General features: G+C 40.3%; 1 protein-coding gene across 3 annotated transcripts; it reads left to right on the top strand.

Annotated features, from left to right (window-relative positions):
* Nucleotides 1-288: 288 nt before the first annotated feature.
* On the top strand, nt 289-25,748 carry LOC113415756 (acylamino-acid-releasing enzyme-like). Of its 3 annotated transcripts, none has more exons than XM_026673291.2 (22): nt 289-628; nt 770-890; nt 2,810-2,936; nt 3,555-3,642; nt 4,446-4,521; nt 7,564-7,682; nt 8,515-8,652; nt 9,705-9,796; nt 10,312-10,352; nt 12,976-13,097; nt 14,611-14,671; nt 14,909-15,003; nt 15,753-15,804; nt 16,207-16,295; nt 17,089-17,227; nt 18,671-18,760; nt 19,161-19,241; nt 20,750-20,838; nt 21,470-21,660; nt 22,144-22,246; nt 22,995-23,101; nt 25,247-25,748. In XM_026673291.2, the coding sequence occupies exons 1-22, from the start codon at nt 596-598 to the stop codon at nt 25,353-25,355; spliced, it is 2,163 nt and encodes a 720-aa protein (XP_026529076.1). In that variant the 5' UTR covers nt 289-595; the 3' UTR covers nt 25,356-25,748. The 3 variants fall into 3 exon arrangements, 2 of the variants coding, with proteins under 2 accessions (XP_026529076.1, XP_087811105.1); XM_087954979.1 differs by having other exon boundaries at nt 17,089-17,239; XR_015747549.1 differs by lacking the exon at nt 25,247-25,748 and having other exon boundaries at nt 17,089-17,239; nt 21,582-21,660.
* Nucleotides 25,749-25,957: the final 209 nt, after the last annotated feature.

The raw sequence follows: 25,957 nt of genomic DNA, 5'->3' as shown, positions 1-25,957 counted from the left end.
ACTTTATTGATTTTCCTATTCTGGCAAAAACTACATTGTGTGCTTGCACACTACCGCTTTGTCCTGTAGTAGACAACTCATTCCGCAGCAGCTTTTTAGGTTCGCATGACACTGGAGCATAAGGTCAGCCACGCTGCTGGTTTCACCTACTACCCAGCTGCCGAAAACAGCTCTCTGCTTTCCCTTCGCCTGTCACGCCCTGCAACTCCTCCTCCCCAGTTTTGCTGTTTTGACAAGTGTTGGGCGGGATTGCGTGAATGAGCCCGGCAAGCAAAGCAATCCGCGCTTGGGATGTTTAGGTGGGACGCCTGCGGGAGAAGGAATGGCGGAGGGGAAAGCAATGCGCGGCCTTTCCCAGGCGCCTCAAGGCACCCCAACCCCACCCCCCGCGCTGTGAGGAAGACGGGCGAGATGAGGCTGGTCCTGCCTTTGCCATCTGGCCGAGCCAATCAACCGCGCCTATTCCTTATCTCGCGGCCGCTTGTTATACTGCAGCGTTAGCCTTTCCGAAGCCGAGCACCCTGCATCCGCACCTGCCTTTTGCTCTCTGCCGGGGCTCGGACGAGTTCTTGGGCGGCGGGAGAAGAGGGGGCGTATGGCGTGCAGCTTGGAAGGCCCGAGAGAAGCGGTAGGGAGGGAGGCAGAACTGGCCCCGCCGAATCCCCGGATGGCGAGGAAGAAACGGGGAAGCGGCTCCTAAGGAAGCGCTTCCCAACTCGTCGCTGCTGCCTTGGTCACCCGCTTGCTCTCGCTCTCTTTCTCTCTCCAGCTGTCTGGCCGAATCGGGGCGGTCTACCAAGAAGTCAGCCGCTTTCCGTCGGTAACTTATGCCAGCGTCGGACCCGAGGTTGCTGCCCGTTGTGGCGCCAAATGCCTGCCCCTCTACACGGGTGAGCCACTTCACTAGAACTCCTGTTTCTTGTTCCAGCCCGTAGTCCTTCGACTTACAACGGTTCATTTAGCGGCCGTTCGAAGTTAGAACGGCGTGGGTGGGTGGGTGAGTGAGAGGACCATTTTTCATGCTTAGGAGTTGTAGCATCCCCACAATCAAGTGATCAAAATTGAGACATTGCAGTGTCCCAGGCTCATGTGATCACCTTTAGCGACCTTCTGGCAAGCAATCTCAATGGGGAAGCCAGATTCGTTTAACAATCACACTGATTCACTTAACAGTGGTGAGAGAGGTCGTAAATCGGGGCAAAATTCACTTAATAAATGTCTCACTTGGTAACTTTTAGAAATTTGGGGGTCAATTGTGGTCGTAAATCGAGGACTACTTGTAGTTTATGTTAGGAAGGGAGCAGGGTTACTTTCAAGTTCCCTTGGTTTGCCGGCTCCTTGAACTATCCACGAATGAGGTAGCGTTTGAAGTACTTTTTGCATTTTGCAAACAGATGGAAAAACACTGACACAAACTGATGTATTAGTCTACTAATTGGAGAAACTTTGTTTAGCCTGTGCCTTCTGTACATTGTGATTGAGGATGATGGAGTCTTGGAGGGGGAGGATTCTGAGGACAATTGTACAATAAAATAAAATTAGCCATATAGTGTTACTTTTGTTTTGTCAAATCCTCTAATAATCCTAATAGCTGAAAATGCAAAGATCTGCAAGTCCTAGTATTAAAAGTCAAAGAGCACAGCAAAATAATGGCACTAAAATTAAATATACAGAAGAGCAAACTAATGACAAGAGGTGGAATAATCAGTTCTACAATTGACAATGAAGGTATCAAAATGATGGTGCCTTTTAAGATCAACCATCAGGAATAAGGGAACAATCAGTCAAAAAACAGGCTGTAGATTCGCTTTTGCTACAGCAGCCACGAAGGTCTTAGGAAAGATAATCAAATGCCAAAAGATGTCTATACCTACAAAGTTCAAAATTGTACAGCCTGTGACATCTATGGAAGTAAAAGTTGGACTTTAAAGAAGCAGGACAGGAAGAATAGAATTGAACTTAGGTTTTACCATGGGCAGCCAAGAAAACAAACCAATGAATCATTAAACAAATCAACTCAGAATTCTTACTGCAGGCACCAATGCTCAAATTATCCTATTTAGGACACACATGCAAAGACTCAGCTTTCTGGAAAGGTCGAAGGAAAGAGAAAAAGTGGATCACAAACAATGGATGGACTCAGTTATAGTGGCAGTGAATGCATTGTGGAGACTTGATAGACCAGGTTAGGGATAAATCATTGTGGAAAAGATCTAATCTATGTAGTCACCAGGAATCAGAAATGGCTAGATGGCACATAATCATTTTACTGTTTATTTCCTCAAGTAGGTGTTTAAAACTAAATACTCCGGGCTTTAGAGAAGTTGAGTCTTAGCGTTCTGATCAAAGCTTGTTAAATATGGAACAGTGTAGCTTCTTTCTGAACTTCTGCCACAACCAAGACAGCAAGAGCAATTGCCTGATAGCTCAGAGACGAACAATGCAACGTCAGCCTAGTGTGACTCAGTTCTCTCTTTCATTTGAGTTCTCAGAGATATCATAAGAGAAAAGGTGTCTAATAAAGGCCAAATTGTAGTGGCAATTGATGCACCATTGAAACACCTGTTTGGGGACAGCACCTCCTGGAGAAAATCTATTGATGTGTTCACTGAGTCAACGTTGTTTTGGCGGCACATCATCAGTCATAACTGTCATATTTCTAAGAGGGCTATCACATGAAAAAAAAATTGAGTTAAAATATATTTTTAAAAAGTAAAGTGTAAAATATTAGTCATTTCAAAGAGAACAATATTATATACCAAAGACCTGGGCAAGCATCAGCTTTCTCACTCAACTTCCTTTTCTGCAGAATGGCGCCACACGGATCTGGAGCGCCATCAGAAACTGCGATTCAGTCGCCAATATATTCTTCACCATGATGGCAGAGAAATGGTTTCTGTTACTCCCGTTGGTTTGCCAGCTGAGATTCATAATCAGTACGTAAAACATCTATATTTCCTCAAGTCTTTTTCATGCTTTAGAAGTTCTTGCCCAGCTTGTTTTACTTCAATCAATATTTAAATAAAATGGTCACCCATCCCACAAATGCAACTCTGGTTAGCTGATAAAGACTAAAAATACCCAGAGCATTTTCCCCCTACCTGACTTCATAGGATGGATAGAAACAGTGGAAATAAGGTAGTCCCTAAAATACCTTCGCCACCATTTAGTTTATGCTTAATCAGGTGCAGTAGAATAGTTATTGGAATAAGGATAATTAGCTTTCCTTAATCTTGAAGATGGGTGATAAAAGTTCCAAGGTCTTATTTCTCCCTGCCATTAGCTGCATGCACACTTAGTTTCATATTGCACTGGTCCAATTCCTACTGGTTACACTTCATTCAGGTTCACAGCAAAGGGCTTTCCTAGCTACCTGAAATTCTTTGGCCAGAGGTAGTAGGGGTCACAGGATTGCATAGGCATCAATCTTGAATTCTCTTCCCTGTGGATCCCTAAAGTAGATAGAAATAAAGTTACCTCTATGATTTTCTTGTAAATTGCTTCCAAGTTGGCTCTCCTGTTTATTCTGCGCCCCCTTTTCTCTTGCAATATAGGCTGTTGATTGGAATGTCTCCTACTGGGAGATATAAAGCTATTCTCACCCATTATTTGGAAACGGGGCAGAAACAGGAGGTCCTGGAGGTAAAGTATATGCTATTCACGACTGTTTCTCCTTACCTCCAAAGAGCAAGGATAGCACTTGAAAATGCTGCATGCTGAAACTGACTGATATAGATACGGCAGCCTTAGCTCCAACATTAAAGTCAGATACAGACTCAATAGAGAATCAATAAGGACAAATAAAATATTTGTTCATTAAACCTTATACTATAGATAGGTACTGGACTTCGATCTAAGAAATGTATATAAGGAGTTTGCATAGCTAGAGTCAAATATATATGGAAACTGGTCTTTTGCAGTAATGTACTGGGCATATACTGTAAGTCAGTGATCCCCAACCTTTTTTACGCCGCGGCCCGGTATCCCCAACCTTTTTTATGGCGCGGCCCGGTACCAGCATTAGCTGGGCGCCGCCATCTTTTTTTGATGAAAAAGTGCTTCCGGTGACCTCACCGGAAGCACTTTTTCATCAAAAAGTTGGCGGCGCCCAGCAAGCCAGCAGCCCGGTAGGACTTGTTCCACGGACCGGTACCGGTCCGCGGACCGGTGGTTGGGGACCCCTGCTGTAAGTCATGCTTGCCCCGCTATGAATGATAATTGTTCTACCTCAGACACTTAGAGTTACAGATCTTAGTAGGGAAATGAATTCCAAGTAACTGTGTAATTCACGGTCATCCTTCATTTCCTCGGAGCCCCTCATAATTCAAAACTTTTTCAATCATAACAGTAGAACAAGGAGGAAGAGTTCTGATGAGCCTGTTGATTCTTTGGCCTCAGTGTGTGGTGGCAGATTTTGCCCTGTACTGATTTCTGTGTCCCAGCAGGTTTGGAGCAACAGTGGGAGGGTAAGAAATATCAATCTCACAGCGCTGGATAAACATGGCAAAGTGTACACAGATGGTAAGGGCAGTAACAGTAGGCTTGGCCGCATGCTGCTCTCTGCAGGCTTAGCAATGGTTCTTCCGCAGCCCTGTGAGCTCTGCACTCCACCAGCATAGCCCTTGATCGTGCTCCTCCTTCCCACTAACATCCCTTTCCCAGTGCCAGAATGAAGTTCTCCTAGCTGTCTGGTATTGTATACTTTCTTCTTTCTTGGCTTTTCTGCAGATGGTGGTCTTTGTAAAGAGCTTTGCTGGCTATTGCAGCCTGGAGATTGCAGACTTTCAAATCTTGGTGGCGGATGCTGGGTGACATCCTGCCATGAATATCACCCATACTTTCCTGTCGCTTTGTCAAATTAATTGTGTTGATCAGGCTACAGTGCTATGTTTTGTGAAATGCAAATGTCCCTGACCATGCAGGTTAATTTTTTTAACAGCATGTATAAGTCTAGGTCAGGCTTCCCCAAAGTGATCCCCAAGAATCAATGAGACTATCCAAGGGACTGATAAATGTCTGAAGATCAAAGGGGGGTGGTCAGTAAAAGACTGGGGGGAGGTATCAACAGATGGTTGATAAATTATAGAAGGTTGATTGGGTCAATTAAGCTTTTGGGTTTCTCTAGAGCAGAGGTATCAAACTCACGTCAGCATGGCAGTGTCACATGATGTATCAGGACTTTTTTCCCCTTTGCTAAACCTAGTATGGGCGTGGCCAGCACATGACGCATTTGGCCTGCGAGCCAGGAGTTTGACAGCCCTGCTCTAGAACTTCAGGCCAGGCCCTAGACCAGAAGGTAAGGTGTCTAGAAGTGAAACACGTTACCCAAGGTTGAATGGTCAGCCACTGGTGAAAGCAACTTTGAAATGTCTCTGTCAGCTGTCGGTTTCCAGTCACTGATTAATATAGTATTGATCATCCTCTAATCAAACAACTTAATTTTCCCATCTCTGCTAGTTCATCTTTACCAACTATTCCTTTGTTGTGGATAATTCAGAGTCTAGTCTCGTATCAGTAATTTTATACATATAAAACTTCCATGACTGTTTTCCAGTTGACTGTCCACTACTCCAAGCAAAAAAGAAAAGTTCTAGTTTTGATTGAATGTTGACCTTTAAATTATTTTGTATCATCTTATATATTTCAACACAAAAAAAAAATCTGTCTTTTTTTTATAAATTTACCAGGCATAATGAAATGGTCCTTCATGTGGTCTACATTTTTAACAGACGTAAATTTGAAGTAGCTTTATATATTTTAGACAATTTTCCGAGAGTTATATGTCAATGGTACATCATTTTATAAAATAATTTTAATGTAAATCTTAAGTTTATTTAACAGCATATTTCCTCACTGTATGTATATTGTGTCCAGAGTTAGCTCATTTTACCATGCAGTCTTTCACTTCAAATTTCAGTAAAAGTTTATACATTTGAGCAATTACATGTAAACAGTTCAATTTCAAATTTATCTTCTGCTGCTCAATTCTAAATTTTTAATAACTTTCTCAGAGGTTCTCTCCTTTTACAAATTACTCCATTCCAGTCCCCTCATTAAACAGCAATTTTCATTCAGTAATTTATTACTTTATCCATAAGTTCTGCACAGGACTTTCCTCTTCTTGTAGCTACAGAAAATATATATTCAATATTATTATGACTGTTGTCAAAGAAATAAAGCAGTAATAGTTGAGAAGCAGCAGTTGCTTCTAAAAAAAGGGATGATGAAATCTCTTATTAAAAAGAAATCTCAACAGTGTTTTCATCACCACAAGATAGGCTGGCCGTATTATTATAATTACAGCTTTAATGTTATAAACCAGTTTGGAATGTAAGCCCCCAAAAGCCAAGCTATGCTACATGAGATTTCTTCTTTGGCTTTACTGAACATGCTACCTCTCAGTTAACAAAATCCTGAGTTCTTTAAAATATGACATGCATGAAACATTTGCGCAAAATTGTCTGTTGAAGCAGACTCTTTTCTCATAAAAGTCACAATGTAACATAAATTACAATAGTTGTATAAGTTCATGGTAATTTTCAACTTTGGTTACCCTTTGTCTTTACCAACAATATACTAGAATTAAGTGAAACAGCCATAATCTTTTAAAGATAGTAGGAACTGTTACTGTTTGGAGTTGTTTAATTTTCTTGATTTATTTGAAACTTTGGTATACTGTTTCCATGGAAGAAATTTCTAGTATGTAAAGCAGATCCACTTGCGATCTGAGAAAAATCCCTTTGCCATAAGCGGTAGCTGCAACTTAGTTTCATCACAGCTTTAACTTCAAATCAATCCTAAATGCTTAATGTTTAAAATTCTATAAAGTAGTGCTAAACACAGCAAAAGTGCAGGTAGAAGTTCCAGGTAACCAAGGAGAGTGACAATTGAAACATACTCTTATCACCACAGTTCACTCCATGACAAAGAAATAAGTCGAACTTTGTATCAAGTCATTAAAAATATTCCAATCTCAGCGAATTTCTTATCTCCAGCCTTGTTGATAAGTAATTGCCTATGTAATTGCCTTGTGAATTGTATAATGCACATAAACCATTTTAAATGCTTGTAATCTATACATAATCCTGGAAACTTTATACTGGGCTGTTGGCCCCCAAAAGGTCCAATAACTCACTGTATCAATAAACATAACAAAATGATCATTTGGATCCTGTTGTTTTGGTAAGTATACTTCTACAATTTAAAGTTGTGAAGGGGATTACAGTAAATGCTCATACAGTATAGTAAGCCATAATTTGTTCAGTCATTTTACTGGCTAAATTTATACATTGCGTTAGTGCACAATCCTTGATTCACAAGCCACAGTGGCTAGATCGGCTAAGTGCAAATTAAACAAACCACATTAGGATTTAGGTATAATATATGAACTGGGAGTCAAATGTTCATTCCCTTTAGTGGTTTTAGAAAACATATCCATTCAGGCAACTTGTGATCCACAGTTTACAATCAGCATGTAAGTTCCACTAGCTTTTTTTAGTTTGGTCAAGCAAACTTGTATTCTACCTACACGTGTTATTATTTCCTATTTCTGTCCTACCACAGAGCAGTTTCGATGCTTTGCTTGGTCCAACTCAGAAACTCAGATTGTGTATGTCGCAGAAAGAAAGCACTCTCCAAAACAGCAATTTTTCTCTCAAGGGGAATTCACTGAAGGACAGGAGGTAAATAAAGAAAGCCATAAAATTTCTCCTTTCTTTTTATTTATTCAAATAACTGAACTATGTCAAGTATCTTATGGTCCAAGAGGTAACCAACACAGCAACTTCAAAGTAGGCCTGGCTCAACAGATAGGTTGACCTGCCAGCAATATTACCACTGTATTGGTAATATTGCAGCTTCCAAGTTATCTCCAAAAACAACCTTGCATGGAGTTTGTTAAAATATCCAACCAAGAATTGATCGAAGCATTGTTTATTGTTACCAGGACATTATAAATCATTACTTTTGCCCCATTGCATGTTAAATTTATATTTATTTACCTGTAGGCAAATATAAGCTCAAGAAAAAATGTACAAAATTCATCGTTGTACTGCATCATTGTGTTCAGTTCCTAGAAAATAGTTTGCAAATTTTAGATTTCAAATGTGATCACTATCCAGACTTACTAGCGTGATTCATGCAGCAAGCCTTGGTGGGGGGGGGAGAGCTGTAATTTATGTTCAGTAAAAGGAGTGCTCATGAGGATGGGACACTGAGATGACGATCGGTAGGCCTGTGTTTGAGACCCAGTTGTTACCATGGGATGTGGTGAGCTCTCCAGCTCCTGTCAACCTAGCAGTTCGAAAGTGGGTGACTGCAAATAGCTAGATGGGTACCACTTTGATGGGCAACTTAATGGGCACATGAAAGGAGCCCCCAGTTAGGTATCCCCCAGGCAATGGTAATGTCACTGTTCAATCCTGACACGATTGTCGTATTTATATTCAGTCTGTCTTGTGAAAGAATACAGATACACAGCTCTCTAAAATACTTATTTGTTTGATTACATTCTAGAATGAGCGGTTTGTGTACAATGACAACTGGGGAGAGGCACTGGGCGACAAAAGTGTCCCCGTGTTATGTGTATTGAATATTGAAACCACTGAGGTTTCAGTGCTAGAAGACATCCCAGGGCACCTCTCCCCTGGGCAGGTTAGTATAATGCAGCCTGGTAAGTTAAATTGGGAAGAAGACAAAAACAATACCCCAGTCCTCCGCTTATTGTTTTTTACATTGCTTTTTTGGTTTGCAGAAGCATATATAAAAGAGATATATTCAGGGTGGGAGGCTAGGGTGGGTTTTGGAAACGGTTCTGTTCAGTTGAGCTTTAACATGGCCCTTCATATGTTTGCCTCTTTTATAAGTTTCTGTACATTACTTCCATATTTTGAATAGGTAATATTCAGTGACCTCATAACAGATGCTATAAGTGTGCGAGGATAACTTTGCATTAGATAGAAAATACTTCTCATAAGTGCATTTGTTAATCTGGGGCAAGACATTATCATACTAAATGTCCACCCACATTTATGTTTCTACTTCCAGATGGATCATTCTTAACTCTATTAATCATAAAACATTTGTGGACAGAAAAAAAGTGTGGGGGGAATCAGAAATTTTGGAAACCATATGGAAATGTTTGAAATTGTGTAAAATTCTGTTTATGAGGCATGGTGGTAGCATGATTTTTAAAACCATTCATTCTGTTTTCTTCCAGCTTTTCCTTTAATTGGCTTAGATTTTAGTAGGAAATTAGTTAATTGAAGCCACACAATTGCATTTCCTTTAAAATAGCTCGAAACACTATTTGAAAACTGTTATTCAGTACTTAGTCTGACCTTTATAATATGCTCCAGTTCAACTGTATTGCTCCTGTTTTCACTGCTGGATGGTGTCTTGATCTTTCATGCAAGTTTGGCTGAAATGTAGAATGGCAGCAGGAATCTTTTTGGGGGGGGGGAATGTATTTGCAGGACTATTTCCTCCCAAGCATTTCTAACAGAGGAAGAGAGTAATTGGAGAGTTACTACCAAACAGCAGTTCTAAGAATTGCGTCCGCTCCTAGTAGGTGATCTTTTTGAAAGACCAGATCTCCTGAGTGGTATTCTTCAGATTATGGAGGAAGATTGTAGGACAAAGCATAGCCTAGGACTTAGTGCTCAAAATCTCACATGCTAATACTTTGGTTTTGCTTCCCTGGCCAGGCCCTGTGGTCCCCAGGTGACAAGGGATTAATATTTGTGGGCTGGTGGCATGAGCCATTCAGGTTGGGATTACATTCCTGCTCCAATAGGAGGTAAGTAAGATCTCATGGGTTCATGAAAGCATATTATAAATGTATCTCAATTTTAGTGGGACAACATGAATAATTGCTTTGAAAAACTCCACAAGTTTTTATTCAATTCTGAGATCAGTAATTGTTTCTGAAATTCCCCTATATGGAAATGTCAACCGGGTTTCAAAGGAAAACAAATGGGGGACAAACCCAGCTTAATATCTGCCTTTCCTTAAACAGGATAGCCAAAGCCTGCTGCCAGTCCTCCCTTCCAAGAAACTGCGTAAACCATCATCCCTAGGGTTGCTTAATTCATGGGTTCTATTACCATTAGCAAATATGAGTATTTCCTACTGAAAAAGAGATTTTAAGTTTCCAAATCCTTAGTGCTATACCGCTTTCTTTTAAGTAAATATTGTGAATATTGGATCTTATTGTAACACAGAGTTCCCTCTCAGGCTGGCATGAGGTCTGGGTTGGTGGTGAAAAATGGTTCCTTCAGGTAAATCTTTACCTGTCCCCTCTCCCTGTTATAGGTCGGCTCTATTTCTCTTCGATCTGTCTGAACATAGCTGTGGTAAGTTATCCCAGAAATGATCTTAAGTGTTCTAAAAGTGAAGGAGTCTCATCCAACACTTGCAGTCCAGAGAAGATATTCTGCTTTCCAGAATCTGCCACAAACATGTTTACACGTCTGACTATTCGTTGCATACAGATAATCCTTGATGTATGACCAGTTGCTTAGTGATCATTCAAAGTTACCTCAGACCCTCCCAAACAGGTACTTGCAACCTGGTTTCAACTGCAGAGAAACTGCAGCGCACACACCCATCTCCCCCACCATCCCACCGGATCCCCCAGGTCTCAGCCTGCTCCCAAGCTGCCCACTCAGTCACCCAAAAGAGCCTAAACCGATTAGCAGAAGCAGGCGGCTCCAAAAACGGAGTCTCCTTAAAATACTGATCTCCCTACAATCTTTGTTTGTACTATTTGTTTGTAGAATAGTGTTAGGTTGCCGTAAGACCAGCAGCCTCTGTAAAGAAAGCGGAGTTTTGCATTGCATCTCAATGCATCAGCCGGGCTCCTCTACAAAAAAACTAAAAGGTTAGTTGGGTGCTGCTGGGCCGTGGAGCAGGCTGAGTCCTGCAAGTCCGTTGGGTGGCTGGATGGGAAATAGTCCTCAGCCTGGAGGATTTAAACAGTCTCCGTGTGTGTTGGTTGCTTCTACTGACAGGTTCCCTTGCATGACTGAGTCAACAGTTTGGGAACAGGCCAAAGCCTGGGGGACTCTGAGCAATAGAGAACAGAGCACTGGGTACGTCAGGGGCAGGAGCAGCTGGGCCTGCATTATGCCTCCAAGGCTTCTCCAACTACTGAGCACCCCACACTCCACTTAACAACCTGCATGTTCATGAAATGATTGCATTGAGAAGATGGGGGTTATTGAAAAGCTTTACTTAATGGCCATCACATCTGATGACAGTAACAGACAGGCTCCAGTTGGTATTGACAGGAAACAAGAAGTCCAGCCTCAACTCCTGCTTTGCTGGGTCCTGCAGTACTTTCTCCGCTTCCGTTTAACATCTACATGAAACCGTTGGGTGAGACCATCTACCACCATGGCCCCGAGATAGAATCAATATGCTGATGACGCCCAGCTGTATGTCTCAGTCCACAGTGTGTTGAGCAACGCCTTGACCCTCCTCCCACAGTGCTTAGAGGCTCTTAAGGGCTGGATGGGGAACAGTTGGCTTAAGTGAACCCTGGCAAAGTGGAATGGCTCTGGCTTGGGGCTCTTTGGCCCATGAAGAATTGCCATCTTTGGTCTGGTCTGGGATGGCATTGCCTCAGATAAACCCAGTGCATAATCTGGGGTTCTCCTGGACTCACGACTCTTGCTCAAGGAACAGATGGCAGCCGTGGTCAGGATAGCCTCTGCACAACTATGGTTGTGCCCTTTCCTGGACCAACAATCCCTGCTCATAGTCACCTCCTGTCTTGACTATTGCAAAGCTCTTTACATGACAATATAATTGAAAACTATCCAGAAGCTTCATTTGATTCAAAATGCAGTGGCCCTCATGGTTTTATGCAGGCCTAGATGTGCATGTGTGTCATTTCCTGCAGAAGCTGCATTGGCTTCCAGTTTGCTTCTGGATCCAATTCAAGGTGCTGGTTGTCACCTTCAAAACCCTATATAGTTTGTGACCAAGTTAGATGAAGACACTGTTCTTTCTAGATCACATCTACCTAACCCACCAGAGTGGGGAGGCAGGGAATGCCACAGGTTCCCTCTCTTAAGGAGGTCTATCTAGTAGAACCAAGGAAAGGGAACTTACCTGTGATAGATCCCTTCCTATGAAGCATCATCCCTGTGGAAATAAGATTGGCACCTTGACACTCTTTCTTAAGGCCCTGGAGATTTGGTTTTGCCAATTGGCCTGGGGCTCCCAGAGTGGAATGGAGCCCATCAAATGGCTCATTTGATTGTTGTCACCAGGGAGTGGGGATTTATTGCTTTTTGTTGTTTTTATATTGGGTTCTTATCTTTGTAAGCCATCCATAGTCACTGAGTGTGACTGTATATGTGGCCATATAAATTTTATATGTGGCCATATAAATTTTCTTAAATAAATGAATAGTTGTAAGTTGAGAACTACATGAATATATATAAATGTGGGTCAGGTGTTTTGTATTTCTGGTAACTGTATAAAGAAGAAAAGTACTGCTTTTCTTTCTTTAGGACAACAAAGGAAAAACATAATGCCTTCTTGTTGTGTTTTTTATTACCCCCAAAGTTATTTCAAATACTGGGATTCTGCAATGTAGGGATACTGTTTCGAATAATCTCATATTTGGAGTGGAAGCCAGGGAATTCGCAGAGGTGTGTCATTTTCTGATGTCTGAACTTTGAGCAAGCATAGTTGTTGGGTATTTCAAAGTTCATATAGTATCAGCAGCCATTGAGCTGAAATGTTTTGTATTTTGAAAGCATCAAGAAATAGATTCTCAGAAGGAACTTTGGAAGAACATGTATAGGCAATATACATTTAAATGTTAATTCATGTTCTGGTAATCTTATCACTTGGTCTTTGGTCAATTGTTACAACAAAATGAGATTAAATAACCTTTCTTATTGTCACATATGTAGTTGCCTTAAGACACAGCTCCACCAACTTTGTACCCCATTCTGGTTGCAGAACTATTGACTTCAGATGATCAGTCTGTCTCTTCACCCCGGCTCAGCCCTGACCAAACTCACCTGCTGTACTTGGAGGGACCAGTGTTTGGGTCTCATCGCCAGTGCTTGAAGCTACAGTTAGTGAGTGCCTGAAAATACATTGTCTATCCCTGTCAACTGAGTCAACAAGTCAAAGGAACATCAGTTCATCTTTTCCTTTCCAACATTCCTTTCCTTCAGAAATATTAATCATGCCCCTGCATGCAATTTCCACTTCTAAACTCTCAGGGCTTCCATCTCATCTCTCAAAGATGGGGGAAAGAGGATTTCTCATTGACCCAGTACTGTCTCCCTCCCAAATAAGGGTTATTCTCAAAAGATTTTTAATAAGCCAAAACTAATTGGATTTGAACATCCTACTAAGGTATAACATGATCTAAGTGATCTAAGTATAACATGATCTAATGATCTAAGTGCTAGAGCCCACTGCAACTACATAGCCAAAAAGGCATTAAGAGTTGTTAACCTAATCCTACGTAGCTTTTTCTCTGGTAATATCACACTACTAACCAGAGCATACAAAACATTTGCTAGACCAATACTCGAATACAGTTCATCAGTCTGGAACCCACATTACGTATCTGATATTAGCACAATTGAGAAAGTCCAGAAATATTTCACAAGAAGAGTTCTCCACTCCTCTACTCGTTGTAGAATACCTTATGCTACCAGATTTGAAATTCTAGAACTAGAAAACCTTGAATTACGCCGTCTTCGGTCTGATTTAAGCATGGTATATAAAATCATACATTGCAATGTCCTACCTGTCAATGAATACTTCAGCTTCAACCATAACAACACAAGAGCACACAATAGATACAAACTCAAAGTTAACCGCACCAAACTTGATTGCAGGAAATACGACTTCAGCAAGAGTGGTCAATGTCTGGAATACTCTACCCGACTCTGTAGTTTCTTCCCCAAACCCCAAAAACTTTAACCTTAGACTGTCTACTATTGACCTCACCCCTTTCCTAAGAGGTCTGTAGGGGGCGTGCATAAGCGCACCAACGTGCCTACCGTCCCTGTCCTATTGTTTCTCTTATTCTTCTTTTATTTTTCTTATATGTACCCATTTCATGTATTCACAACTATGTATACACTTATACTTATTATCTTGTAAACAATTGGCAAATCAAATAAATAAATAACATACCTTTTACAAGGCTGGGTTCACTCAGTACACTAAGCCAAAACCATCATATTATCGCTTGGCATGTTGAATGACTCCACCATAAAAAACTCCCAAATTTTTCAGTCAGAAGCAGGTGGTGCCCTGTAAATTAGAAATTATAAGAAATATCAGACCTAACATATCTGAAAGACTGACTTCCTAGACCATTAGTTAGAAAAGTAAATGGTGATATCTTAACCAGCTAGTAAAGAGCATTTTCAGTCACTTGAAATTGCTCAGTGACTTTATTATATTCCAGTTTGAAATGAAAAGCAAGCTAAAATAATATAATGGCACATACAATCAATGTCTCTTGTTCTTGTATCTACTGAATGACATCACTGATTATTCATTATAAAACTAATACTGAAATCTAGGAGTTAGGAAAATGCTCAGTGTGCAATCTTCTCTCCTGCTTAGCTCAACTGGCAAACCAAGTCCTCATATACAGTAGTGGACATAGTCAGAACTTCCACAGCTGGTAAGTCCTCATTTCAGAGAATATATACCCCAAATTTGAATAACGTTTTGTGATTACCCTCCATTTCAGTTACATATCTCCATTTTATGTATTGTCTTATGGCCACATAGACTCATATAGGCACCTAAGAGTTGTTTTTGTAATCTGAAAAAGAAGAATATTTTAGTGAATGTTAGAATTTTTCTTAAACTGTGTCTCTGGTGTAAAATATCTCCACAAACTCTTCTTCTTTTTAAGGTTTTTATGGGATTTACTCAGGAGCACTGTCCATGCTTTGCTGGGCCTCTGATAATCAAAGAGTCTTACTTAGCACTCCTCAGAGGAGTAGAAAGGTAGGTTGATGCCAGCAGAAAATACTTCATGTTGGAAAAAGGAGGTCTAGCAACGGGACTATATTTCTGTTCCTACCAGGCACTACACTGTGGAAAAGCCAAAGAGAAAGAAGCGATATGACAATGAAATTTATGTAATTGGTTTACAGCAAGCGTCTTAATGCATACATTCTGACTTAGGGGCTTGGAGCAGCATAACTCTCAAAAAGTAGATCAGAAAGATGATTAATATGAGTTTTCTAGCTCAATAAAAAGTTGACTTCCTATAAAGACACTATAGCCACTGTTTTACAAGTAACTTGATAAATAGCAATCCATTATTTTTATCTAAGAATCTTAGAAGAAACCTTCTGTCTGTTGAAATTAAAGATGAAGTTAGGACTGAAAGATTAGAGCTTAATATACAATTTACTAAATCTTGGGGGAGCCCATCAGCCTTGTAATTTATGTTGAGAGAGAATGTGGGGAAAGTGTTTTTCACCAGTAAATTATCCACACATTCATCAACTAACTCCACGGGCATAATTTTTTTTATCATCTAAGAAGAAATTTCCTGACAGTTAGAACAATTAATTAGTGGAACAACTTGCCTCCAGAAGTTGTGGATGTTCCAACATTGGAAGTTTTTAAGAAGAGATTGGAAAATCATTTGTCTGAAATGATATAGGGTTTCCTGCCTAAGGAGTAGGTTAGGGTAGAAGACCTCCAAGGCTCCTTCCAACTCTGTTATTCTACTCTATCTTTTGCAGGAAGTGTTAGTTGTGGATACCAAATCAGGAAGTGTGAAATCTATTACATCAGGTACAATATAATCTTAATTTTTGTGTACATGTGCGTTCAAGTCAGTTTTGACATAACAAACCTGCTCATCTCAAAGGAGGGTAAATTTGCTGATTAAATCTAGATTTCAGTGAACCCAACAGTTCCTTTACCCTTGACATCTTTTCTTTTTAAAAGCTTCGTACCATTTTTTTAATATAGATCTTAATGCCATACTGGGATTAGAGCACATGTCCAGCAATTTTTTTCCCCATTTGTTTCTAAAGAAGCAAATATCAAGATTATGGTATTTTCCACCAGAATCAGATTCCTCTTCCACTTCCTTTCCCACAGTGGTCTTTGAATAGGATTCTTCATGCATTGTGTCATGAATCAAGATAATCAAGATAAATCTGAAATCTATCCTTGATATCCTTTGCCTAGGCACATCAGAAGGTAGCTGGACTCTACTAGGAGTTCAGCAAGATCTGCTAGTGGTGAGCTGTTCATCTCCCACTTGCCCACCAAGTCTGGTAAGACATTTCCTGTGCAGGTCAAGATAAGGCTTGCTTTTGTGCTTCCATTTTCCCATTATCCTGTTTTCCATGGAACCATGACAATTCAGAGACTTTGGTAAGCTATTCTCATTACTGTACTTTTTCCCATATACTGTATTTGCATGAGACATTTTTGGTTGTCTTCTTCCTTAATTAATCTCTAGAAGACTTCAATTAATCCTCCTTCCCTTTAAAAAACCAGTTTGGACATTCATATGTTTACATTATTTACATCAACATACAGTCACTTGAATACTTCCTAGTCCAAGCTCTGGTGCCCTAGAAAATCTGTTCTCAAAATGGAGGTCTATTACAGACATGCTGCCAAATCATGAGTTGTGCTAATCATAATTAAAGAGGCAATAGTTTGAGCAATGGGTAAAGCACCATTTTCAGCCGCTTGCTTCTTTTTGTTCATCTTCATTAAGTCATCATTTTTTCCTTGTCTGTTTTCTACACCCACTTGTGAAGCAGACCTCCAATCATCACCGTGATTTCTGAAATCAGATTCAAACCAGCAAGCCACAAATAGCATAAACTGCTTTTGAAGTCACCTCGAATCAACGATCTGATATCCTAATTAGGCATTATATTTGAGAGGAAAATGTATGAGCTTAGTCCCTTATAATTTGCAATAAAAATATACATTCTGACAAATATGAGGACAAAACTAGTTCCCATCAGACCACATATAATGTTAAGAGATTGTGTGACATTATACCATTCAAGGCAGTGCTTCTAGTAACAGCATATTATATCTGCTTTGTAGAAGGTGGGTGTGCTCCCCCCAAAAGGGAGTGAGCTGGAGCTACAGTGGATCAGTGTGGAGGAATCTTCTGTACTGCCTGACATGGAATGGAAAATCCTCACAGTGAATCCTGCTTTGTCTGAGAAGGGCAGCCCATACAGTAAGGAAGCAGGTCCACAGAGCTTCCTCCTAGACCTATGACTACCTCGCTTGCTTTGCTAGTTGGCTGGAATGTATTGTGGGCTTTGCATTTAGTGGTCCTAGGTGGAGCTAGACTTGGTTCCTTGACATAGTAAAGAGTAACAGCTTTAGGTTTATGGAGATGATAGGACAGTTGTGCAGAAGAGTAACATCCTTCAGCCAAAAATAAACTTTAATCTGCTTTTGGCGTAAGGACAAGGCCAGACTCATTGTTCTTGAGCACTGGAAGAATCCAAATCAGAATGAAGAGGGTAAAATAAGTGCGTATTGCATGCATCTAGATCCTCAGCCCCTTGTGCTGTTTAACTGAAAGGAACTGCTCTCATTTTATTTCCTAACCTAACGTTAGGACAAGAGAATTCCATAGAATCCTGTTGCGTGCTATATAAAACAGAAAAGCTGTAAGGCATTAATAATGGATTTGTAACAAACCGTGAATTCCTTTGGTAAAACATTTGGAATAGAGCTGGCTAGATGGCAACATTAAGCCAACCTTAGCCAATCTCAAAAAGCTAAGTAAGATTGAGGTCTTCTCTGGATGGGAGGCCATCAGGAAATTCCAGGGCTCTTGTGAGATTGGAAAATCAAAACATTCTGGAGTTTTATTCATGCACTTTGCATTCAGGGCTAGGTGTTAGAATTTCTGGTATTTCATGATCATGTATTTCAGCTGGTATTCATGTTCTGTTATCCAAAATGTTTTAATTTATAGTAGACAAGTAAATCTACTTATATCACATGTAAGTTGAGAATCCCTAGAAAAAGCCCCTCCCCTCCTTATTTTGATCTACATTGTGGACTGAAGGCCATTTTTAATACCAATACAAATTCAGGGGACTTTGATCTAAAAACATCCTACTCTGGGATTTCTGCGAATAGGTGACAGTGCTGGTCACAAAAAGTTATGTAGAGTCATACCTGGTTAATACTCAGAAGGCCCATAGGTTAGACCTGGGTCAAAAACAGACATCATGGAAGAAAGGAATGATATTTCAGTTTTGCTTTCAAGAAAGTTACATAGACTTGTTTATAAAATTACTATAAGATATAAAATAACCTTTATTGTGATTTTTTTCCTGCGGGCACACTGGCACACATTAAAAATTAAATTCTGTTGCCTGCTGTCAAAAGTGTACACATACATATATTGTTGAAAGGAAACAATTTTTAGGATATTTATTTGTGTTGTATTTCTTTATCATAATTGGGATTTAGATTTTCTAGCCCAGGAGCAACATGTCTTGGTTCTGCATGATATAGGAGTGTGTCTTGTACTGGGGTATATGAACAAGAGAGACTGGCAGGCTAAGCAAAGGAGGGATGTACTTAACAGGTTGATTTCCCTTGGTCAGTGAAGTTTGAAAGATGACCTTCAAAAGCTCACTTTTGACGTTTCTTACAGCTGACCAGTCATTTGAAGCCATATTGCTGATTCCTCAAGGAAGCAAACAAGGAGAAGAGGCCCTTTCCCCCCTTGTGGTTTCTCCACATGGTAAGTCACACCAGTTCTTCTCTTTGGCTTGAATAAACTATTTCATGTGCTAACAATTAGTCCTAGCTTTCTTGCTTCGTTTCCATTTTTTCCAGGATATTATCAAATGAGGGTGAGGGTGTCTTTCTGAGCCTCCTTGAAATTTAAAGAGGCAAAGGTTATCTATGAGATTAGCTGCAGTTTGCTGCTTTAATGAGTTGGGCCACATTTCCAAGAAACTAAATGTTTATCAGGATTTCCAGCCTCTGCTTGTTCCCCTTTTCTCCTTCAACTCTAGATTTCTGTTTTCTTACTTATGAAGAAGAGTGATGTCAAAACATTTCGGATTCTCAGATCACTTTTCCAAAATTGGAAAAAGGAGCACCCATCCATTTCTGTATATCTGCCATTTTCTTTCCAGGTGGTCCACATTCAGTTTTTGATGCTTGCTGGCGTCCAACTATGGCAGGTCTCTGCCGGCTAGGTTTTGCAGTGCTTATGGGTGAGTAGCCCAGGATTCCTACATTTAATTTTCTTATCCAAAGAGACATTGCATGCATTTTAGTACAGGTGATCCTCAATTAATGACCACTTGTTCAGCAACCATTTGAAATTGTGATGATGCTGAAAGAAAGGTTCTTATAACCAGTCCTCAGATTTCTGGCCATTGCGGCAACTGGCCCCGATTTCCAACCTCACAATGTCCTGCAGTCAAGAGATCACCATATGCGACCTTTGCAAGCTTCCAACGAGCAATCAATGGGGAAGCGGGCAGAAAGTTGGAAGTCATTGTCACATCAGGTCCTTGCTTAAAGACCCACAGTAATTTGCTTGATGACGGTAACAGGTCAGAACTGCCATTTCTAATGGACGCAGTCACATGGTGTCACATTTTACAACTATGTTGCTTAACAACAGCAATTTCAATCCCAATTACCCTTGTTAAGTGAGGATTAATTGTATTTGTGAAATGATCTTACATGCTTCAGATAATTAAATAAAAAGGGTAAACTTTTCTTGAGAGGAATCTTGTGATTCCCTGAGAGGATCTTTTCATTTCCTCATTTGTTTTTCTGTGAAATAACTTCTGCTACTTTTACCAAAAAAAGGGCAAAACTACCAGGAAGGGTAGAAATTGGACAAGAAATTCTTTGCAGCACACCTCCCAGAAGAAGAGGCTGTTACAAGACAACAGCAGCTAAGTGAGCCTAGATGTAAGGTCTTACAACACCGTTTCACTTCCTTCCAGAGTGAGAACATATCCTCCAAGAAATGCACATCCAGAATATTGCTGCCTCCTCACCCTTTTATTGAGATGGTATCAACTTTCACCATACAGTTTCAGGAGTATAATATCTGCTCTTTCTTCAGTGAAAACATTCCCATCACAATGTTCACCTCAGAATGAACAACGGAATAGATTAAATCCCTTACTGAGCAAAACTCATGGCCCCGGCTTTGCTTTTGGAATGGAGTGAGCTATTATTTTCAGTGCATATTCTTCATACATATGTAGCTTACTTGAGAGGAAACTTATTGTTTCATTAGTTATTGAATGATAGTATCCAGGAAAACAGTTTAATAGTACATAGAACTTTGATTTATCAGTGGACATCAAACTGTGGCTTACAGTCTTTGTAAGCAATGCTTACAAAGGATTAAAACTACTGTATATAGGGAACTGTTTTAACAAACAAGAGAATGACCTGGAAGATTGGAGTACTTGAGCTAGTTACTTACTCCCTTTGTAACTATAACCACAGTTATTTGAGCAGCAGAGTGACATCAGAATAAGGACATGGGAAACCAATGACAGCATGGTAGCTTGTACTTCTCATGAGCAGTTTCACATTCTATAAATGCATTTTCTTTGACTATAGAAATGCTTGATTTTTTAAAACAACCTGATAGCCAGGTGTCTTTCTTGGTTGCTGCTCAAAACCTTAAGGGACTTGGAAAGCTCTGGAGGTTGCCCTTGATGTACTCTTGTGCTTTGTTTTGTCTAAACAGTGAATTATAGAGGGTCCTTGGGTTTTGGCCAGGACAGCATTGATTCATTGATATCTCGTGTTGGAGTGCAAGATGTGGCAGACACTCAGGTCAGTCTCCTTTGTTTCTTCATTTTTCCCTTCCCCAGGAAGAAGCCTGAGGTTAGGCCAGGTTTAAGGCTAGAACAGAAGGCGACATTATTGTATAATATTTTGTCTTCTTTACAATGGTGGATAATCTGCCTTCTTTTTTGGGTTAGCAGAACAAGCTATGGTCACAGATATGGTGACTGCAAGGCAGGTCTGTAATATATAATGGTCCTGTCAGAGTAGGGCTCCTCTTTTCTCCATTGGCTTCTCTGCACAGTTGGATGAGTTGGTCCTTAGCAGATTCATCCCAGCCAGTTTGATGCCATGCTGAGGTCACGGGTATTGGAAGAGCAAACCCAGTATTTTGAGTAGAAGAGTATTACTGGCATAGCCTCATTCATACGTTCTTGTTGTCGGTCAGCATCCCTTTGAAGAAGAAAAATATTTCTCTTGCATAAACAACAGATATTTGCTGAGCTTTGTAGGAAGAGTTATTAAGGATCTTATACGTATATCAATGGCATGACAAGCCAGGTTCAGTTTTGTGAACTGCGTTGCACTCTACTGCCCAAGAAACTACTTTCTGCGCCAGGTCTAGTTGTGCAACAGCCTCTGAGATACTTGCTTAATTTGCTTAATGTTCCTCTTATAGCTGGCAGTAGAAGTGGCACTGCAGATGAAATGTTTGGACCCAAATAGAATTGCCTTGTTGGGAGGCTCTCATGGTGGCTTTATCTGTTGCCATTTGATTGGTTGGTTTCCAGAGATGTACAAAGCCTGTGCAGTCAGAAATTCCGTCACCAACATGGCCACTCTACTGGGGACCTCTGACATTCCCGATTGGTAAGAAGCATGCCTTCGTAAGACTCCTGCATGGTCTAGCCCAAGAGATTGGCTTTTTTGCCTCCCATGCCACGCGGGCTGCGGGAAAGCCGAGCGGCAGTGAACCAGAGCGGTGGGTAGATGTGGAAGGCTCATCTTTGCATCTCTCGTGTGTCTGCAGCCTGCATGGCACATCAGGATCGCCTGCCTTCCGCTCCATTCCTTCCACTCTGCACAGCCCCAGAGTGCACCAGCTAAGGGACCGGTGGGCTGCAGTCCCCGCATGCTTGCCGGCTCTTATGTGTGCGCCGGGGGTGGGGCGCCCAGCCGGGTTGATCACCCTGAAATCATGTGTCCCCGAAAATAAGCCCTAGTGCTTATTTTGGGTCCCAAAGGAAAATAAGACCAGGTCTTATTTTTAGCGAAACATGGTAGCAATCAGTTTTTTGGCATCTCAGTGCAGGCAGAGGTCATAGGGCTAAATATTCTGTACACTTTCCCCAGGCGATACGCTTCTCTAGGTCTGCCATACTCCTATGAGCGGATTCCTACAGAAAAGGATCTGGCTGCCATGCTGCTCTCCTCCCCCATTACTCATGCTGCAAGGGTAAGGACTAATAAGTGGAGCTGCTCTTTTACTGCAGGACCTGTGCCTCCAGCAAACATCTTGTGTTTTTTCTTTCTATTTCACGTCTAAAGCCCTGTAATTAGATTTTATTTTAAAAAAAATAAACTCACCGTTCGGCATAAGTAGTGCTCAGATGTAGAATTTAGAATTGTGCTGCATTTCCGAGCAGAGTCCAGTGGGGAATTGTAGGGAATGTTTTAACGTAGACTCAAGTTGATGGCCTAAATGTTTTCCTCCATTTTTTTTTTCATTTCATTGAGTGACTCTGTGCCATTAAGTCAGCATTAACAATTAGCAACTATATATATTTTATATCACATGGCTATAGTCAGAATGTTTGTAAGCTGCCCTGAGAGGACAGATAGTACCATATACATTCCAATAAATGTATGTTTCCTGACAGCTCGGCAGAAAAGAAAGAGCAAAAGGACTGTGCATGTCTATAAGCTTATGTGTCTGTCAGTACTAATGTGTGTGCGCCATCTCATTCAACTAGAAGGCTGTTGCGAACCAACCTTGTGAATAACAAGACAAATTGAATTATTAGCTTAATTTGAATAAGTCACATAAATGTATTCTGCCATTAGGGGTCCAACATATACCAGTACTTGTTTTATTATTTTTTGCTTGAAAACAAATATGAACAAACTTGCTTGACTCCATATTACAAGTTCTGTGAGGGGTTTTTTTTTGGCTGGTTATCTCTTGGTTCCTCCCTCTCCTACAGGTGCGAGCACCTCTGCTGCTGTGTGTTGGGGCAAAAGATCGTCGAGTGTCTCCTTACCAAGCTTTGGAATATTACCGTGTGTTGAAAGCTAGAGGAATCCCTGTGCGGTGAGTTCCCATTTAATTTATTAAGGCAAAGCAAGAGAATGTCTTCTTGACTTTTTTTATTTGGACACATTCCCATGGCCTGATACTGTGGCTCCTGCCTTAATTGTATTGCGGTGGATTTGCCAGCAGAGTGGAGGAACAAAACCGAATTTGAATACAGGTAGTCCTCATTTACCAACAGTAATTGGAACAAACAAACAAACAGTGCAAACAAGCTACTGCTCTTAGCCAAATAGGTCGTCCAAATTAGAGGAAGCAGAAGGCTAGCCTGTACATAGGACTTGTGAACGCTGTAATAAGCAATTTGTAACTAATACTAATGCATATTATTTCAATACATTGCACGTTATGAAATCTTTTATTCTAAGTGGAAGAGACGTACCAGTTTTGTATCAATTGCAGTTCCCAGATATGTTTCAAGTGTTGCTCCATGCAAAATTGTAATGTGGGAATCAAGACAAGATCTGATCTAGACTAAGAATAAGAATTGCAAAGCAAATCTGGCCATAGGTGTGCAAACATGCTTCTCACCACAGCTACCCTGTGTAAATTCACTGACAACATAGGAGTAAGATACACCTTGAGATTTTGTGTTTTCCCTTTTAGTACAGCCCTATGAAAAACAAACCAATGAGTTCACTTAATTAGAATGTGTATCAATGTTCCCCTCATGTTTTAACTTAATTAGAATGTGTATCATTCACCCAGCCCTTTCTGGAACTTAGACATTCTTTAAGGACATCTTAGTGAGTCTTGGTGTTGGATGGTAGGCAACGATGCATCTCAGAGGCATCAGTATGCCCTGGAAGCATTGGATGATATCCCACTCCAAGATTCCAGATGATCTCCTCCTAATTGTCTGTTGACATTCACTAGCATGGGAGACAAAATTGAATTCTGTGGGACATTACAAATGAATGGGGAAGAAGGGGTCAACAGCATTCCTCCAGCATTACCTTTTGACTTAATACTTGAGGCCCAGTTCCAGATTCTCTAGAAGAATATCATGATCAATGGGATTGAATAACACTGAGGAATCCAGGGAAAATGTTAGGGCTGGGCTTCCATCAGGTTTTCAGCACAAACTATCTAGTAAGTAACTCAGTGCTGTATCTTGGCTGAAGGCATAATTGAAAAGGGTCCTGCTAATCAGTCACATTTCCATGCACATGGATGCATATAATCAGCATTGTCTAGATGTCTATTGAAGAGGTGCATAAGGTCTACCATTTTCTCAGTCGCTTTCCCCAGGGATGGAATGTTTGAGTTACACAAATCAATAATTGTATGAGTCCAGGCAACTGTTTCTTCAGTTGAAATATTAGACCCAGGGGAACATATTCCATTTAGGTGGTGCCATTGAGAACCTCCCTTAATTAGGGGTCCAATCCTTTCCCAGGTAATTTAATCAGCCATAAACAGCGTTGATTTAACAAGCTGCTAATAACCTTTATCTCTCAATTCTCTGTCCATATTTTCAAATTTACAAGCTGGGATGGATGCAGAGTAGCAGGCAGCCTCCGAGTATTATATTGTAAATTGACCCAGCCAAATTCAGGTAGAACCAATGGAGTTTATACATAAAGAACATAAATGATGAATTGCTCCAATCTGCTGCGATGGGCTTTTTTTTTTTTAAGAAAGCAAGAATAGCAGGAAAACTATATGCTTAAGTTTCCAACTTCCTTGTGTGTGTTACTTATTGTATAATTTTATTACAGTTGATTATGCTGAGAAATTGTATACAGGGATCCTTCAATATATAAAAATTAGATTGGTTTGCCATTTGAATTATTCAAATCACAAACCAAATCAGGTAAATGGAATAACAGTGCATGCTGAAAAGACAACCCCTTGTAAAAAGGCAGGGAACCACTTTGGCAATGACAGATGATAGAGAAGTTGACAGTAAGAGTACATTGGCACAGCTTCTTTAAAAAAATAAGTGTCATGTGTTTATTTTAAAATGAGTGTACTGTCAATACTGTACTGTCTTTACTGTCAGTCAAAGCAAAGAATTTCCCAAAGCAGTCCAGGAATATTTTTAAAACATGCCAAAGAAATGGTAATGAAAAACTACCTCGTAACAACCTACTTCTAAGAAAGAACTTTTGCAAAACACTTTACCGATGTTCCTTTTTACAGACTGATGTGGTATCCAGAAGAGAATCATGCCTTAAGTGGAGTAGTAGCTGAAGCAGATGTCTTCATGAACTGTGCCCAGTGGATCACACATCATCTCTCCAAAAGATAGATTGAAAGTCAACTGCCAACTAAATATGAAGACATCTAAATTGCTGAGAAGCAAACTGTGTTTATGTATATCCAGTTGCACTACAGTGATCTTCACAATGTGTCAGGCGTTGGTTTTTTCCCCCAATGTGCAATCAGATTGTGGGTATCTGAAGATTCCTCTCTGCTGATAATCCCTTCAGAATGTTTTTGAGTAATTCTGCTGATAATGTTACAAATATCTACTCAAATCCTAATTCTGATTGAAAAATTGATGTCTGATAACTGGCCTTGCAAAAAAGCTGTACTATTAGATTGCTAAACTAATATAATCAATCAAATTGTTTATTTGAATAAATAGATATGCTGACATAATCCAAAGAAAAGTCTCTAATAAAGCTTCTCATTTGCAACTGAATACTTTTAGTGGGTTGGTTTTATATATGAGCATGTCTCGGCATTAATGATATTTTGATGATTAATGAATGGTTAATGATATCCACTCAGAATTTCCTGAACCATGAGGGATAAACACATTTAATAAACAAACAAATAAATAAATATCAAAGACTGTTTTTATTCTTTCCCAGTTCTCTGATTAAATGTTTATTGCTTTTAGAAACT

This window comes from Notechis scutatus, chromosome 2 (genome assembly GCF_049901735.1).
Source record: "Notechis scutatus isolate UNSWTSFEM ecotype Mainland chromosome 2, rNotScu1.2, whole genome shotgun sequence".
Classification (NCBI taxonomy): domain Eukaryota; kingdom Metazoa; phylum Chordata; class Lepidosauria; order Squamata; family Elapidae; genus Notechis; species Notechis scutatus.
This window is presented reverse-complemented; position numbering and strand designations above follow the sequence as displayed.

What these genes read in the sequence shown, in the direction of transcription:
- LOC113415756 (XM_087954979.1), top strand. Translation starts at nt 596, where the DNA reads ATGGCGTGCAGCTTGGAAGGCCCGAGAGAAGCG. An exon ending in CCAGCTGAGATTCATAATCA is followed by an intron (nt 2,937 to 3,554) that starts GTACGTAAAACA and finishes CTTGCAATATAG; the next exon opens with GCTGTTGATTGGAATGTCTC. An exon ending in AAGATGTGGCAGACACTCAG is followed by an intron (nt 20,839 to 21,469) that starts GTCAGTCTCCTT and finishes TTCCTCTTATAG; the next exon opens with CTGGCAGTAGAAGTGGCACT.